The sequence below is a fragment of the Stegodyphus dumicola genome, chromosome 5, assembly GCF_044657685.1.
Source record: "Stegodyphus dumicola isolate Sdum_Otavi_A_Nest chromosome 5, ASM4465768v1".
Taxonomy (NCBI): domain Eukaryota; kingdom Metazoa; phylum Arthropoda; class Arachnida; order Araneae; family Eresidae; genus Stegodyphus; species Stegodyphus dumicola.
The window spans coordinates 14,613,744-14,630,724 of record NC_140772.1 but is presented as its reverse complement, the minus strand read 5'-3'; the positions used below and the strand labels follow the sequence as shown (position 1 = coordinate 14,630,724).

Here is a 16,981-nt window from a genome sequence, read left to right as displayed (position 1 = left end):
TTATTCCTTTTTTGATTCATTTAAGCGTTCCCCCCCCCCGCAGTGTACATTATTCCAGTCCGTTTTGGAACTCAAGTGATATATTCGCTAGTATTTGGGGTATTGTCATTCTAATGACAACTATAATCTGTTATTTCATTTCAGAGTCTTGTAATTCAATTGTGAAAACATGATCTTTTATCAATCTATTGCATAGATATTATATCGAGAGATCGAACTCAGCCCAAATAATATTTCTGAACTCCTTCAAGTGAGATACTTGTAAACTTAAGTGTTTAAGCAACAAATTGTGTAGCAATGTTGAACTTTAAATTTAAGAAATATATCGCAAAAATCGTTAAAATAATAAGCCGAAAATACTAGGGAACTATCGACAGTGACCTAATGTCGATAGGAATATTAAAGTACCACTAAACACGCCTGTCTTCATTTAGTGTTAGTACATGTAGATTTAATTTAGATTACATTAATACATGTAGATTACATTAAGATTTAGTACATGTCTCAAAAATTGTTAAAGCTGCTAATTATTTGGTAGAGTATAAATAAGCATTCACGGATCGTCGCTGAAATGCTTTCAGTACTTTTTTTAATATAGTATGTGTAATGAAAGTAGTTTTCTGAAAGAAACAGACGACCTTTCTAAATGCATGCGGTTGAAATAGAATTTGTGTTTTCAGCTAAGCAACATTCGTGAAGAGCATAGAAATCCCAAGGTTGTGAGTTATTTCCCGTCCAGAAGAAGCAGAGAAGATACTACTACTACTACTACTACCAGCGTCTGCATTCAGAACTTCTGGTCAGATACAGAGAGTTGGCAAACTATAAAAAGTTGTTTCGAACAGGTTTGGTGATGCGCACATGTTCATGTCTTAAGCTTCGATAATCGCTTGCCAGTTTCTAAGCACATATATGAAGTATTCGATTTTCGTTTTCATAGAAACTAAAATTAAATTTCGCATCATATTTTCAGATGAAACTTCGCTTTGTTTTCGTAAAATGATACTCAGCGAATTTCTTTTGTAAATCTTCTTTCGTGACAATATTTAATTCAAATACGAAATCCTTTAATTCGATTGAATTCATCGCAAGAAATATTAACACATTTTCTTTAGAAAAGAAATTTTCGCAAAGCTACTGTTTGCATAGGAGAAATCAAATTCTTCCTTCCACAAAAGTGAAATCTTAGACTAAATAAATATTTTTGAAAGGAGGTGGGAGTTTCAGCGAAAAGGCAAAAAGAAATGCAGTTTCTTAGTTTTTAATTAATTTTATGCCTAGCTGCTGTCATTTAGCAAAATAATAGTATTTTGGCACTGTAATAAAGCACCTAATTAAGAACTTAATAAACGTATAAATGAAACCAAAAGACACTTTTTTCCTTCCAACTTCTTTTACAACAATATTTAACGAGACTTAATTTTTGGATTATACAATAAAAATAGTATTTTATACTAGGTCATAAATCGAGAATACTTCACATGTTTCACAACCTGTTTCACAATGCAACAGGCTAATATATATGCAGTAGGATTTTTTTAAATAATGAAATTCATATTAATACTATATGTTAGATTTTAACCTTATTTTATTTCCTGAAAGTAACTTTCTGTCACACGAACACCTTCTAGTGGCAGCGTTCTACTCAAAATGGTAATCGATGATTTTTCGAAACCACAGTAGTAAGATGCACTATAACGCAGCTGTTATCATAATGTACACTGTACCTTAGAAAACATATCGCCAGTATGGAATAGTACTGTTCATTTTTGGAGCATATTCTGCGATAAGTGCTGCAAAAGGAACGATGTTATTTTCTGAAGAACCATCCCATCATTTTGCAGGAAGGATGGCAAACTTCGCCGTCCCATCTAAACTCTATTTGTCCGACAAATAGGACGCCCTATCAAAACCGCCCAAACTCTGCACAGCCAGATACCTTCCTTGGAATACATAAAAAATGTCCAAAGAACTGTACCTCTACGACCTATAGGTTGCGAGATAATTGCAAAAAAAAAAAGTATGATGTCACATGTGAAGCAAGGAAAAGAAAAATTTCGTTTGAAATATGATCATCCGTATTTGCCTAAGTTTACTTAGGAAGATTTGAAACATTTTACCGCGTATATCGGAGTTTGCATGCCTCGTGGAATGGCTGAGTGCACACGTTGCAACAGCGTGGTGTCTGCTATACACACAGCATATAAAAACGAGCAACTAAGTTACTTTCTATGGTAACTAGCTTTGGACCAATTCCTTCAGATGTCCCAACCAGGAAAAACTGCAAATATATTAGATATGGCAATCGTGGCAGGTATAAAACCGAATCGCCACGTCCAGTCTAGCAATATGGGCATTCCATATCCAGCCAACCACGTCCAGGCGATGTGATGGATATGACGTCATATTTTTCTTTCGCATTTATCTCAAAATTGTGTATCTACAAGTACAGTTCTTTGAGTATTTTTTAAGTATCCGAAGCGAGGAATATCGCTGTACAGAGTTTTGACAATCTTAATGGGACACCCTGCAGATTAGGTATATGGTACGTCAAACAACAATCACATAGTCGGAGTCAGAACGTTGTTGCTGTTCACCACTCGCTGGACGGAAATGGCAGGAATGGAAGTTAGATAATCATAACAGCAACATCAGTCCACCATAAACTAATGTTCCCACCGTGTGCAGAGAACGAAAGAGCAATTTCGGTGTGCTTCATCTACTAACCGTATCAGGTTCAGTGTTCCACCTTACTTGCTTTGGGAACATGCAAAGACCTGACTCGGAACAGGGAGCTTACTAAAGCTATGTTCAATAAATGTGGGAAGTAGACAAGATACACAGGAAGGGTATACGAAACCCTTTATTTTTCACTCTTTACAATAATTTCCGGACTTCGGAATACAGAGACCAACCACTTGTGGCCTGAACGTAAGAATATAAAAAATATTAACTAAACTCTAACTTAACTTTGGAATAACAAACGAGGGCCTACGTGGAAGATTGGCCGTATATTAACAGGAAGCCGTATGTAGTACAGAGAACTGTTAACACTACAATACGTTTAAAATTATCAAGAGGATTAAACCTCTGGCCTGGAAGGCAACCAGCAACCGAGTAAAACTGCTAAGGCAAGCGGCCTGCTTCTACTAACTCCTTCCTCTCTCTTGCTTGGCAAAAAGCCACAACTTAAGTACTTGGCGTTCGCCAGACAAATTTGCATAAATAAGTTAAAGCTTTTAATTCTGGCCGGAAGTAGAAAATAAGAAGTGATAGTAAAGATTTAAAATAAAATAAACGTTAGTAAAATTTAAGATCCTTACAACCGGTCGAAGCCTTTGCCCCCTGATCATCTCCATCATTTCAAGGTGGATCGATGAGGGATATGAGTTTGTAAGACAATGTTTGAATGCACACCTGTAGCTGATTTATTTTCTCGATAGAGCTGAGAGATTCCTTATTATTCACTATATTTCCCAGATTTAAGTTCCTGTGACTATGATTTGATTCCTGAATATAAGAAATTACTTCTCAACTCTTCCGGGGATTATTAAGGCAATCAACAGAACAAGCATTGCTACAACTGTATTTCAACTTCCACGTCATTGCCAACAGGATGTATGTAATCATCCTGTTGGCAATGACGTGGGTAATGCGAGGTCTGCATCAAAGGAAGAATAGTTTCGCAGTGGTAGGATTTTTGTTTCAATCATAAATGATTAATTGCTACTGTAAAAGTTCCAACCATCGTACATAACAAATTTAATTTATTTGTGAGCGAGTTTATTATTATTTTATCAGCAGCATTGGTTACCTTTTTATATAATCACTTTTAAACTATACCTATCTTAACAGAAAGTTTCCTCTTTCTTCGTAGTATCTCTTAATATCCTTCAACTACATTTTGACATCTATGCTAAAGGCGATTTTCAAAGCGAAGTTTCATCTGATTTTTAATCTTAATGAACTTGCTTTATACGCGCCATTCAATAAACAAATAAAGCACCGCACTCAGCACTGCGGCATATTGCAGTCAAAATACACATGGCAAGATGCCAGTGCTTTAAACTATTTATTGCACTTCATTTGTTTCCTTGCACGTACATAATTTGCATGAAGAGATCTAAATGTATACAGTGGTGGCCAAATTTGTGGACACTTTTGGAAGTTTTTATGTTTTTGAACTTTGTATGCTTATAGAAAACGTTACGTTTCACAAAATGCAAACTTGTATATATCATTCTAAATAGAATTTATTACTGAAATCAATACAAAACACAAAATTCAATTATTTGCAATACAAAAAATGTTACACGATAATAGTTATCGATATACATTAGATAGTGATAATTGCAGTGAGTTATCAGTACTTAGTAGGGTACCCTTTATTTTTTATTACAGCTTCACATCGACGTTTCATTCAGCTGACAAGAGCTTTAAGCTCTTCTTTCGTTATTACATGATGCCAGGAAACAATTATAGCCTCAATTAGTTCCCTTTTATTTGATAGGCGCCTCATTCGGACAAGAGTTTTCAAACGGTGTCACAAATTTTCGATAGGATTGAGATGAGGACTGTTTCCTGGCCATAACAACAATTTAATGCTCATTGTACGAAACCACTCTTTCGATATTTCGGCCGCGTGGCAAGGAGCAGAATCCTGCTGAAAAATAAACGAAGCATTGTTGGGAAAGAGATCTCTGATGGAAGGAAGAAGTTTTGGTTATCGAAAAGTGTCAATTTATTTTCAGGCATTCAGTGTCCCATCGATGACATGAAGGTTGTAGGGTTTATATTTATTTTAACTAACATTTATTTTAAGTTTAAACTATCTTTCCTGTTAAGCCTTACTTTCCACTGGAACTGCCAATGCCAGAGTATGTAAATTTTAGTAGAACGCGCAAGGATTCAAATTTATCAGCGGAAGTATTCTGAGTTAAATAGAAAGGAAACGAGGTCGAAGGTGTGCTTTCTTGCTTCACGAGTGTGGAGGTGGCTAGTTAGAAATTGAAGAACCACGCGTTTCGGCCTGTGTGCTTGCCTCGGCAAATTGTTAATCTTTCAACATAATATTCAGAGTTTGCTGAATTATCAGCGGTATTTTAGAACGCGGTGAGGTTAGTTACGTTTAGAGAGCCTCGTAGTTAGTCGCTTGTTATTATCTCTTTTTAGTTTCTTATTTTTATTTTACCGCCGGGTCGGCGTAGTTTGTGAGCGTCAAAAGCACGCATTTGTAATTTCTAAAGTTGAATAAAAAGGGACTTAAACCCTTCTCAAGACTCTGTCTAATTTCCAGTTTTCAGCAGTCACCACTTTGTTGCGTGCAGGTTGGAAGCGCGCAACTTTACAAGGTGACCAATACAATCTGCTGACATGCATGACCAAATCATAACACTAACTGGGTTTTTCACAGTTGCTTGAATGCAGTCAGGATGTAGCTCTTCTCCTATTCTACGTCTTACATATTTTCGCCCATCACTACCGAATAACGAGATCTTAGTTTTATCATTCAATATAACTTGTGACCACTGATCATCTGTCCAATTAATGTGTTCCTTTGCCCACTGTAGTCTTTTTTTTTTTTTTTTTCGTTGCTGAAAATTAAGATAAGGCTTTTTTCGTGGAATTCTACCTCTCAGTCCAACATCTGTTAATCTTCTCCTGATTGTTCTTGAACTGACAGAAACAGCAGCATCATTCAGATCACTTCTGATGGCCGCTGATGACATTTTTCTATCTTGGAGACATAGTCTTTTTATTCTTCTGTCATCAATAGATGTGGTGCACCTTTTTCGGCCTTTTCCTTCTTTTTTTTTATTGAATTTGTCTCCTGATATCGTAAACAAAACTTTCGGACTCCAGATGTAGTCACTGAACCACCCACCTGTCTTTCAACTTCAGCATAGGAAAGACCACTTTCTCGTAACACAATAATATTACATCTCTTTCTAGGTGTCCAATCTACTCTTTTATTTGATGTCATTGCTTCTTGACTATGTATTAAAAATTTTTACAAATATTCCTACTTGTAATTGCAGTGTATAAGAAACAGGTCCTCCTTTTACAGAACAAAGCAAAATAATGAATTGTTTCAAGTGTAAACATGATGTCAGTTTCTACTGGCAGTTACTAACATTTGATTGGTTCTCAGAACAAGAACAGTGATTGGCCAGGAAAGCTAGACATTGCAAACCACTTCATAACTGTGTTTTTTATTTATATTAAAGTACATATAACTTTTTTTGTATTGCAAATAATTGAATTTTGTATTTTGTGTTTTGTAATAAATTCTCTTTAAAATGATATATACAAATTTGCATTTTGCGAAACGTAACATTTTCTATAAGCATACAAAGTTCGAAAACATAAAAATTTCCAAAAGTGTCCACAATTTTGGCCACCTACTTTGTCATATAATTTTTCAAGAATATTTCATAAAATTTTAAGCTCTCCTTAAAACATCAGCAAATACAGTTGTCTCATCTTCAAAAGAAAGCTAATTTTCATTGAAATTCCATTTTATGATAATAAGGAACATATACTTGCTTTCTGTTGATTAACCACATTAGAACAAATTGCAACCAGCCTCTGAATCTGTGCCTCGCCCTAAGATTTTGCAAAACTTGCAAAATATGATACATCATTGCCATTAAAAAGCAAAATTTATTGTTCCTTGATGATATAACATATTACAATTTACAAAAAATCTGTTATAGTTCAACAGTGAACAGTTTTAAAAATATATTTGTAAACTTGTATCAACTATTTACGTCATGAATAACGTGATAAAAATCCTGGACAAAATTCCTGTCTTCTGTTCAAGACAGAAGCGTGACAATATGATCGAAAATGATACTTTAGAGGCTTTTTGTATAGGTTTCACATCTGTCTGATAAAATTTCTATATTTCCTCTGTTATCCTAAGCCTTCATGTACAGCTTGATTGTAAATATTTATTTAAACACGCTCAATAAATTTTATTCGCAGCTAAATTAATACTGTTAATCCGAATGCACGAATCGGTCTTTCTCCGAGGGCAATTTATCATTTGTTTAAGTATTCTGATCTTAAAACATATTTTCTTTTCATTTTTAAATCTAGCTTTGCTGGTTTATTGAACCAAAAGGATGGATCAAGGAAAGAGAGGACTACTCCCTTTTCATCTTTTCCAAATCCCACTGGTAAGTGAAGTGTTTAATACTGCTGTAAGAATGTATAAATATTTCTGTTTATTAATTTGTATTTTGATTTTGAAAATTAATATATTTATTTAAGAGGACTCATACACCTTAAACCCCACATGATTTTCGACTATGTGACTGTTGCAAGAATTGGAATATTTTATTTATTTTAAAAGCAATTTCTTCCAACCGTTTACAGCTGAGTACATAATATAGCTGCTTTGGAAACTAGTAACCAGAAAGTTTGTGTTGCCACAAATATTTTTGTAATTTAATCCTCTTTGTGACAAAGTATTTCGCCATGTTTCCACCTTGCGCGCATGATATTTTAAAAATGGGTAATGGTACATACTTGAAATTGGATGGAATTCTTTATATGGGCACTATTTTCTAACGGAACCAACAATCTGATGAATATTTTAATATTGAAAAATTTTATGGACGAAAACATTACAAATTTTTTTTAAAAACACATTTTATAAACTCAACTCAAAATAAAATAAAAATTTAACTTGAAATTTTTAGAATTTTAGGTTCACAGTAGTTTCCCAATGTTATAAAAGCTATATATTAAATATGGAATTAAATTATGAAACAGAATGTTTTAAACTGTGCGCGCAAGTTGGAAACATGACGAAAAATGTTGTCACAAAGCGGATTAAATTATAAAATTATCTGTGGCAACACAAACTTTCTGATTACTATTTCAGAAAGCAGCTATATTATGTAGTCAGCTGTAAAACGTTGGTAGTAATTGCTTTTAAAATAAGTAAGTTATCCCAATTCTTGCAACAGTCACCTATTCGAACATCTTATGGGTTTTAAGGTGTATGAGTCCCCTTAATGAACTTTATTATGTATTTTTGTTTAGCGGAATTGTTGGCCTCTTTTGGTACTATTAAGTATTTATTTCGTACAGTGCATTGTGCATCTTCTAATTCTGAGTCGAAATATTTAAAATTATTAAAATGGTTCAATGAGAAGCTAAAATTTAGCGAAAACCCTCTTGATGGTCCTTTATTATGTATTTTTGTTTAGCGGAATTGTTGGCCTCTTTTGGTACTATTAAGTATTTATTTCGTACAGTGCATTGTGCATCTTCTAATTCTGAGTCGAAATATTTAAAATTATTAAAATGGTTCAATGAGAAGCTAAAATTTAGCGAAAACCCTCTTGATGGTCCTTAACCCTTTGTTGCATCATGTCCGCTCTAGTAGACAAAAGTTTAAATTTGTTTATTCTTCTGTAAATGCCTTAACAGATTCCATTCCTGCGTTTATTCATTCTATGTTATCAGAGCTTCCAACTGTCGATCATAGATGGTTCTATGGCATCACTAAATAAAGCATTGCTATTTGGAAAATGGCTGCTACTTCTGTTTCCAAGTTAGTACCATTTCTCATAGTAAACATTATATAATAGTACTTACATTTTCTTATACTGCCATTTTTTATTCATAATTAGTCATTTTAGACATTTTATTTTAAATGTCAGTTTGAGAAAATTGTGGAGTGGGTAGATAAAGATCTACCCAAAAGAGTGAATTGAAACCCAAATGTACTGCTTATCAAGTCAAAACACCACTGGAAATGTTTATGTTTGGCAAGGAATTTCTAGAACATTTGACATTTGAATCCAACAGGTACAGGTTACAAAATCGTAGCAAAATGAATTCAATCACAATCGACGAAATGAAGGTATTTTGTTGGATCTGTATGTGCATGTCAGTTGTAGATTTGTAAGGATCTTAAGTTTTACTAACGTTTATTTTATTTTAAATCTTTACTATCACTTCTTATTTTCTACTTCCGGCCAGAATTATAAGCGTTAAGGTTTTTATGCAAAGTTTGTCTGGCGAACGCCAAGTATTTAAGTGTGGCCTTTTGCCAAGCGAGAGATAGGAAGCAGTGAGTCAAAGCAGGCCGCTTACCTTAGAAGTTACGCAGTTGCTGCTTGCCTTCCAGGCCAGAGGTTTTAATCCTCTTGATAAAATTCAAACGTATTGTAGTGTTCACAGTCTCTGTGCTACATACGCTTCCTGTTATTATAAGGCCAATCTTCCACGTTTATTATTCTAAAGGTAAATTAGAGTTTAGTTTTATTTTTATACTTTTACGTTAGACCCCAAGTGGCGGGTCAGTGTATTCCGAAGTACGGAAGTTATTGTATATAGGGAAAAATAAAGGGTTTTGTATACCCTTCGTCTGTATCCTGTCTACTTACCACAATTAGTGAACATAGCTTTAGTAAGCTCTCTGTTCCGAGTCAGGTCCTTGTATGTTCCCGAAGAAGGTAAGAAGGAACATAGAACCTGATAGATTTACCATTTAGAAGATGGTAATGATCACTGCAAACAAGGCAGGAAATGATTTCAAATGCAATAGCCGTAAATCATTGGGAAGAGATTTGTATGCAAGTACGTTTCAAGCATGCTGTCCACTGTAGTGAACAAACTGTAGCAATTATTTAAAACGAAATTTGAATAAAATTAATTTCTCTTATTATTACTAAGGTTATTTTAAGTAGAAAAAATACAAACATTTTCGTTTAACTTCTCTAGATTATTTGTATGCAACAATGGGTTAACGGCAAAGTTTTGATCTCCAAGTTGGTGACATTTGGCGATATTTGGCAATGTTTGGAAAATTGGCGGAATTCTGAGAAATTCCGGGAAATGCATTTTCGGATCCCTGGAAAGCTTCCAGAAGTGATATGCAGCTCTATATACAGGATGTCTCAAAAATGTAACGACAAACTTTTAGGAACGGTAAGGCATATCATAAGAATTGAGAACTGCATGACAACCCATGAGCGGAAACGTCATCGTATGCTGCTAGGTGGTGCTCTGTTCGAGAGCGCTGAAGATCAATATCACAAAATATTTAAAAACAGCATATCTTTAAAATTCCAGATAGAATGTTAAGGATTGCAGTATATAGTTTTATTTTTCCTATATTACAGTAACTCACGTTTGTTTTCGGACACTTGTACTATAAGGTACTTTCTCCGTCCTATCTGTATGCCTTCGTGGTGTAACGATAGCACACTCGGCGAGTATTCGAGAGGTCCAGGTTCGAGTCCCGGCGAAGGCATTGCTCATTTTTCGCGTTTCCTACTTTAACTAATGCCTTTACAATAATTTCAAATGTATTTTCGGAGATCTCCTACTGAATATTGAAACACAGATTTCAATTCTTTTTTTAAATGTGTATTTTTTTATTATTTTGAGCCTTGCTTCTTTTAAAATAAATATCATCAAAATATTCCTTGCAATAAATAATTAACTCAAAACATGCTGCAAAATGATTCCCATAATAATTTGGATACTCGAAAGGTTTTTTTGAAATATTTCAGCAGATGATGTTTCTTATTGTAATTTTTTGTTTTAAAATTAAAAATGCATCACAAGAATTGCCGTCTACATTTGTAAATTATCACTCAGCAAAATATAGTGACAGTTTAATACCTGAAATCAGCATGGCAATACATTACAAATTAACAACAAGTTCTGTTATCTCTACATATAATAAAAGAAAGAGTCTGTCTGTGTGTGTGTGTGTCTTTCGTTCACGCTGCGCGTATGCTAATAGACCCACAGCTACGAAATTTGGTACATAGGTGCATCTAGACAAGAGTCAGTGCACCTCGAAGCGATTTTTTCCAAATTAGAATTATAAATTTTTTTTATTATTATTTTACGTTTTGTGACGAAATCGCGTCATTTTGAGACAAAATGGGCTATAGAAAAGCGAGATTTTACTCTACACACTCCATTTTCACATCGTCATGAGGGATTTTTTTCTAAAAATGTTTATTTTAAAAAATGTACAGTTTATTTTTCTTTGATTTTTGGACACGTTAAACTTTCATCCTTGCGAATGCTTTTACAAAAAGAATTTTGGAAAAATGATAATATTTTGTATTTTAGAAAAAAAATTTAAATGAAGCTTCCGAGTACACTTCTCACATCTCTCATCTTTAAAAATGTGATTTTGGCAACAATTTTCCTGTCTTATTGTTGTTGATAGATTTTTGATGAAATCGTATCATTTTGAATGGTTTCATTCTTTTAGAAATATGGGTTTGGCAACAATTTTTCATCGCATTTCTTATGTCACTGTTTTTAAGAGATTGGCATATTTCATTGTCATTTATATATATATATATAATACCTTTTTATTGATTTTTTTTTATAAAGTTGTTCTGTAAAATAAAATTCTGCGCGGAATTTTATGGTTTTTGAGTTGCTTTCATGTTATTTTTTGCATATTTCACTGTTTGTAAGATATTGGAAAGTTTTGCATGATTTTTTTTCTTCAACGGAAAGTTGGTTAATTTTTTATTAGGATAATTAATATTTGTATTAAGGGATATAGTTTATTGCATTGTAATTTTTTTCTCTTGAAAAATTAAGATAAAATATCATTAATTGTACTTTACTTTTCAGAATTTTTTGTATTCTTTTATGTTATTTATTGCTCATTTCACTGTTTTTAAGATACTGAAAAGTTTTGAGTGATTTTTTTAGGAAACAAAATTCTTAACCTTCATTATACCATTTGAGTTCTTAAGATTTTGCAAAGGGAAGTTGGTTAATTTATTTATTAGGATAATTAATATTTGTATTAAGAGATACTGCTTATTTCATTGTAATTTAGTTATACGTAATAACTTTTTTTATGAAGTTGTTCTGCAGGTGACAGGTGACGGAGGACGAGGGCGCCTGATGTTTAATAACATAGGTAAACAGGCATATGCCCCGCGTCCTCCACTATCTAGTGGCAACAACTCCCTGGAGCCTCATCAGGCTGCCTCGGGAGTATATTTGAATCTTAATGAGAAAGTTACATGGCCATACAAGGGCGGTTGACATAGTCTACATTACAAGTGATGTGTATGACATTTGAAAGTTTTAGGATTACAGTGGTTGTTACAGGAAATCTTAAAAAAAAAAAAAAAAGGGGGGGGTGGAGGTGGCATAAAAATGTAAGACATAATACACATAACAACACACTTAAAATACACAGAACATACTCACAGACTGCTAAGTAGAGTACTAATAATGCATTCATGTGATGCTGTTAGAACATATAATGCTTAGCAGATGTAATACTATGTGACATATAAAAACGTATAATAAAACTGGTAAGATCACAGGATGCAGAGCAGAGATAAAGCTGCGATACTAGTGAAAACACATGGTTCATGCCAGATATAAAGCACGCGTGTAACATTGCCAGATATAAAGCACGCGCGTATACTAATTAAAACACATGATGCAGGGCAGTTTTAAGACAGATAATAACATAAGTTGCAAATAATTATTAGCAATGAACTTTTGCTTTACATATGAAACAGATGGTGGTATATGAGTAATAATACTTATGGGGAGACAATTCATAGTGCATGAACCTAGGCTAACACATGATAGGAGTACATGATGCAGAGCAAATATGTTAATAGTATATACACATTATGCAGAGCAAATATAGAGCTAAATAAAAGACATGATTCAGGACAACTATAATACTGATAAAAACACATGACTTTGGGCAGAGATGATGCTATTTAAAAGCACATGATGCAGGACAGAGATAATACTAATGAGAAACACATGATGCAAGCATGAATATGATACACATGGTACAGGGCATATGTTATACTAATAGAAACTCATGATGCAAAGCAGATATAATACAAATAGGAGCATATGATACAAATAAATATTAGGGTACTTTATGCAGAGCAGGTGATGCTGGTATATACACATGATGCAGAGCAAATCTAGAGCTAATTAAAAACGTGACATAGGGCAGATATGATACTAATAGAAATACATGAAAATACATTATGCAGTGCAGTTTAAGTTCTAATGAACACGTATGATGCAAATCAGATATGAGAAAAGAAAAGAAAGGGCCACATGCCGCTGAGCAGGTATAGTACGATTAAAATCATTTGATGCAGGATAGATATGATACTAATGAATATACATGATGCAGAACAGATAAATAGCTTATAGGCTCATATGGTACAGAGCATATGTTGTACTAATAGGAACGCATGATGTAAAGTAGATGTAATACAAATGAAAATATTTAATGCAGATAAATATTTGGGGTAAACAGTTGGTGTTTGGTGTTTCATATAATGCATATGATAGTATATGTGTTAAAAAAAAAAAAAAAAAAAAAAAAAAAAAACTTATGATTAGACAACTCATAGTGCACGAACTTAGGCTGTCATACGATTGAAACACATAATGCAGTGCAAATATGATATTAATGTATATACATGATGCAGAACAAATATAGAGCTAATTAAATGACATGGTGCTGAGTAGATGCAGTACAGGTGAAGAACGAGTAAATACACTTGGTACAAAGTAAATATGATGCCAATAAATATACATGGTGCAGAGCTGATATGATACTAATAGAAAAGCAGATATAATACGAATAAAACACATTGTGCAAATAAATATTAAGGTAGACAAAGATACATATGATAATATATGAGTAATAAGTGCTAATAGAAACATATGATACAGAGAGCTGATATGATGCTTATAGGAAGGCATGCTACGGAGTCGTTATAATACTGACAAAAGCACATAATACTGTGCTTGTATAGAACTAATAAGGACACATGACAGCGTTAAAGTTCATTAAATATTTGCTATTGTGCAAGAGTTCTCAAACCAGTTTAAGTTCTGTTTAGGTATAAGATATAAGGTATGCGTGTGCAAATTGTAGTTTCCTGGATAAATGCAGTGGAAAACCTTATGTTGATTAAATGGGCTGGCAGATATCCTGACCTAGTGCCGCGATAAATTTTATAATTTTACATATTGCATTAATGCTTCCCTTGTGCTTTATTATCAGTCGGTGGTAGGCAGTTATGTTGCTCGTGGGCATGAAAAGATGCATGGTATTTGTCAGAGGGCACCTGAATAGGTAGTGGTCTGACGTTCCGTCTTCTCCACAGGCACAGATGTCTGTATTTGATATCCCATGTCGATGAAAATAAGACGGTAACGGCCCGTGACCTGTTATGTAGTTTACCAAAGGAGCAATGGCGATAAGGCGGTCAGTTGATACCTTTGAAATACGCTCATAGGTGCGCCTCCCTGTTTCCGCATTAGTCCATTCTTCTTGCCATTGTCGTATTGCTTGTCCCTGCAAATGACGCTTTAGATAGGATGGTAGGGCAGGAATATTTATTTCTTGTGCTTCGAGATTGCTTGCAGCATCCTTAGCCAAACGGTCAGCTGCTTCATTTCCCTGGTTGCCATCGTGGGCTTTGACCCAGACCATGGTAATTTTAGTGTGACGATTATGCTGCAGGATGTCTTGCAAGTTAATGATGCTCGGCGATACATGGTGTTGATTTTCTATTGCATTTATTGCTGAAAAGCTGTCCGTGTATATGGTAGCTGCCTGTATATTGTTGTTGAGTATAGGCTGTACCGCTGCTGTGAGAGCAGTAACTTCCGCCTGAAAGACGCTGTTTTCCGGTTTCAGATGTCCTTTCCATGTGTATTCGGTGTTGGAACCATCATAGTGTATAAAGGCACTACCTACTCCATGTTCATGCTTCGAGCCATCCGTGTATATCTTCGTGAGGGTGTCTCGATGAAGGCAGTTGGATTTAGCTGTGCGTATGCCTGTCCCTTTTATTGAGGGATGTGTACACAATACGTCGCCCCGATGCTCATATTGGACTGGGCTATAGGTAGTGTTTCCAAATGTCGCATCTCGGCGCAAGTGGATCAGTTGGGCATATGCAGATTCCATTAAGGCTTTGATATGCAGTGGTATGATACCAGCTAGTACCTGTGCTGCATTTGTGGCTGTAGTTCGATATGCTTTGCATAGGTTTATCGCAAAAGGTCTTTGCAAGGCTGATAGTTGACGGATTTTCCTGGCTCCCATTGGGTTTGCCCAGATTGGGGCTGCATATAATGCGATTTTCTCTGCAACTGTGAGATATAACAGTTTCTGAAAATGGGGGCTCTGACCCCAATTCTTGCCCTGAAATTGGCGCGCTGTTCTCGCTATTCGAGATGTTTTAACACGAAGGTCTTGTATATGAGGAATAAAGGTTAGACCGGAGTCCCATGTTACTCCTAGATATTTAAGATTTTTAACGAACTTAATATTTCTCCCGTTTAATTTAATACAGGGCCGTCGTGTTGGATTTGTTCCTGGCCTTGGAATGATCAACGCTGTTGACTTTTCTGTTGATATTTGAAGCTTAAGTCGAGTGCAGTAGTCAGCAAAAAGTGTGCAGACTTCTGTGCCGTTTTTCTCCAGTTCGTTGCGTGTGCGTCCTCGCACCAGGAGTGCAGCATCATCTGCGTACAGACGGAAGCTGGCAGCGAAGCTGCTAGTAAATTTAATAATTCTTTATTTTAAAGATGGCAAAAGTATTTGAAATATCCTGAAACAATCCCTGATGTAAAGCAGTCTATCTTGGATACATTAAAACGCTGGAAATTGCGTGGAAGTGTTGAAAATGCTCTGAAGTCGAGACCGTATTTCAAATTAACTCGAATGATTCAACAGATTTATTCTATAAAAATTCAAACAACACCCAACGTTAGTGCTCTAAAACTTGTAGCGGATTTCGAAGAACAGTGTGCAATAAAATTTAATCCTGTAACTGTTAGAAGAGTCCTTAGGACGTTTGGATACAGAGGATGATAAGCAAGATTTTGGGAGGGGGTGTAGTTCGGTATATTTAATTACGGCAGGACACTGGAGGGCTGTCTGCCAAAGGGGAGGGATGTCTTTGTGGAGATAGCGTTCTAAGGGAAACTGGCTCAAACAAACGTTATACATGGTGAAAACCATGAAAACGCCCATGCAGCCAGCCCGTGCGCCAAGATTCGAATCCCAAAGAGACTTTACCGCTCAGCTGCTAGTGAGACCGATCGGAAAGATGGAAATTTATAGCAGAATTCATAGTAAGCAAAGATTTATCATACTGGAATATTTGCACACAAGTCAAAAATTAGCATACTAGGGTCCGATGGACGAATCACCTTAAAGGAAAAGCCGAATGAAAATTGAATCCGAAAAACCTAATTGCTGCTACGCACGACATAAGTGTTTGGAAATGTTTCGATGCCTCTGGGATAGAAATTTTAACTTTCATAGACAATAATATGGATCAATATAAATACACAAGTATTTTTAACGGAAACTTTAATTTTTTGAAAGCATCTGCAAGAAAACTTGGTAAGTAAAATACATTCAAGTTCTATCAGAATAACAATCTAAAATGTACAACCTTAAATATTCGCTTGTAGTTATTATACAACTGTCCTGAATTTTTTATCAAAACTCTACCGTATTCTCCGGACTTAAATTCTACCGAACATATATGGAGAGAAGGATAAGAAAACGTGACAATGTTTTCGATAGCTTTTCTAAAAGCCGTTCTTACAGAAGAATGGAACAAAATGGAGCATTCTTACTCTAAAAAATTAGTTGAGTCCATGCCAAAGCGTAGGAAAAATGTAATTCTAACTAAAAATATCCAACGAAATATCCCTTTATTTTGATGTTTTTATTAAATATAAACTGTTATTAAAAAGAGTTTGTCCAAAGTGCCCTATTACTTATGTGAGTTCATTTTCACGACGTTTCGTTTTGAATATTATCTTTTATGAAAAACGTTTTGAGTGACGTTTTTCAAAACAAGCACCTTAAAAAAAGGTGCTGAGTAGTGTATGTGAAAGAAAAATAAAGTCATTTCACTGGTATTTAGTAACTGATATTTGCTAATAAGCATAT

The 16,981-nt window shown here is 34.8% G+C and overlaps 1 protein-coding gene across 1 annotated transcript in view; it reads left to right on the top strand.

Moving 5' to 3' along the window:
- The window catches only part of LOC118186048 (voltage-dependent T-type calcium channel subunit alpha-1G-like), a 283,525-nt gene that overhangs the window by 149,323 nt on the left and 117,221 nt on the right, over nt 1-16,981 (top strand). The window contains exon 19 of the mRNA XM_085816460.1: nt 7,102-7,181. Within this exon, the coding sequence (XP_085672586.1) occupies nt 7,102-7,181 (80 nt within the window). The remainder of the gene's footprint in view (nt 1-7,101; nt 7,182-16,981) is intronic.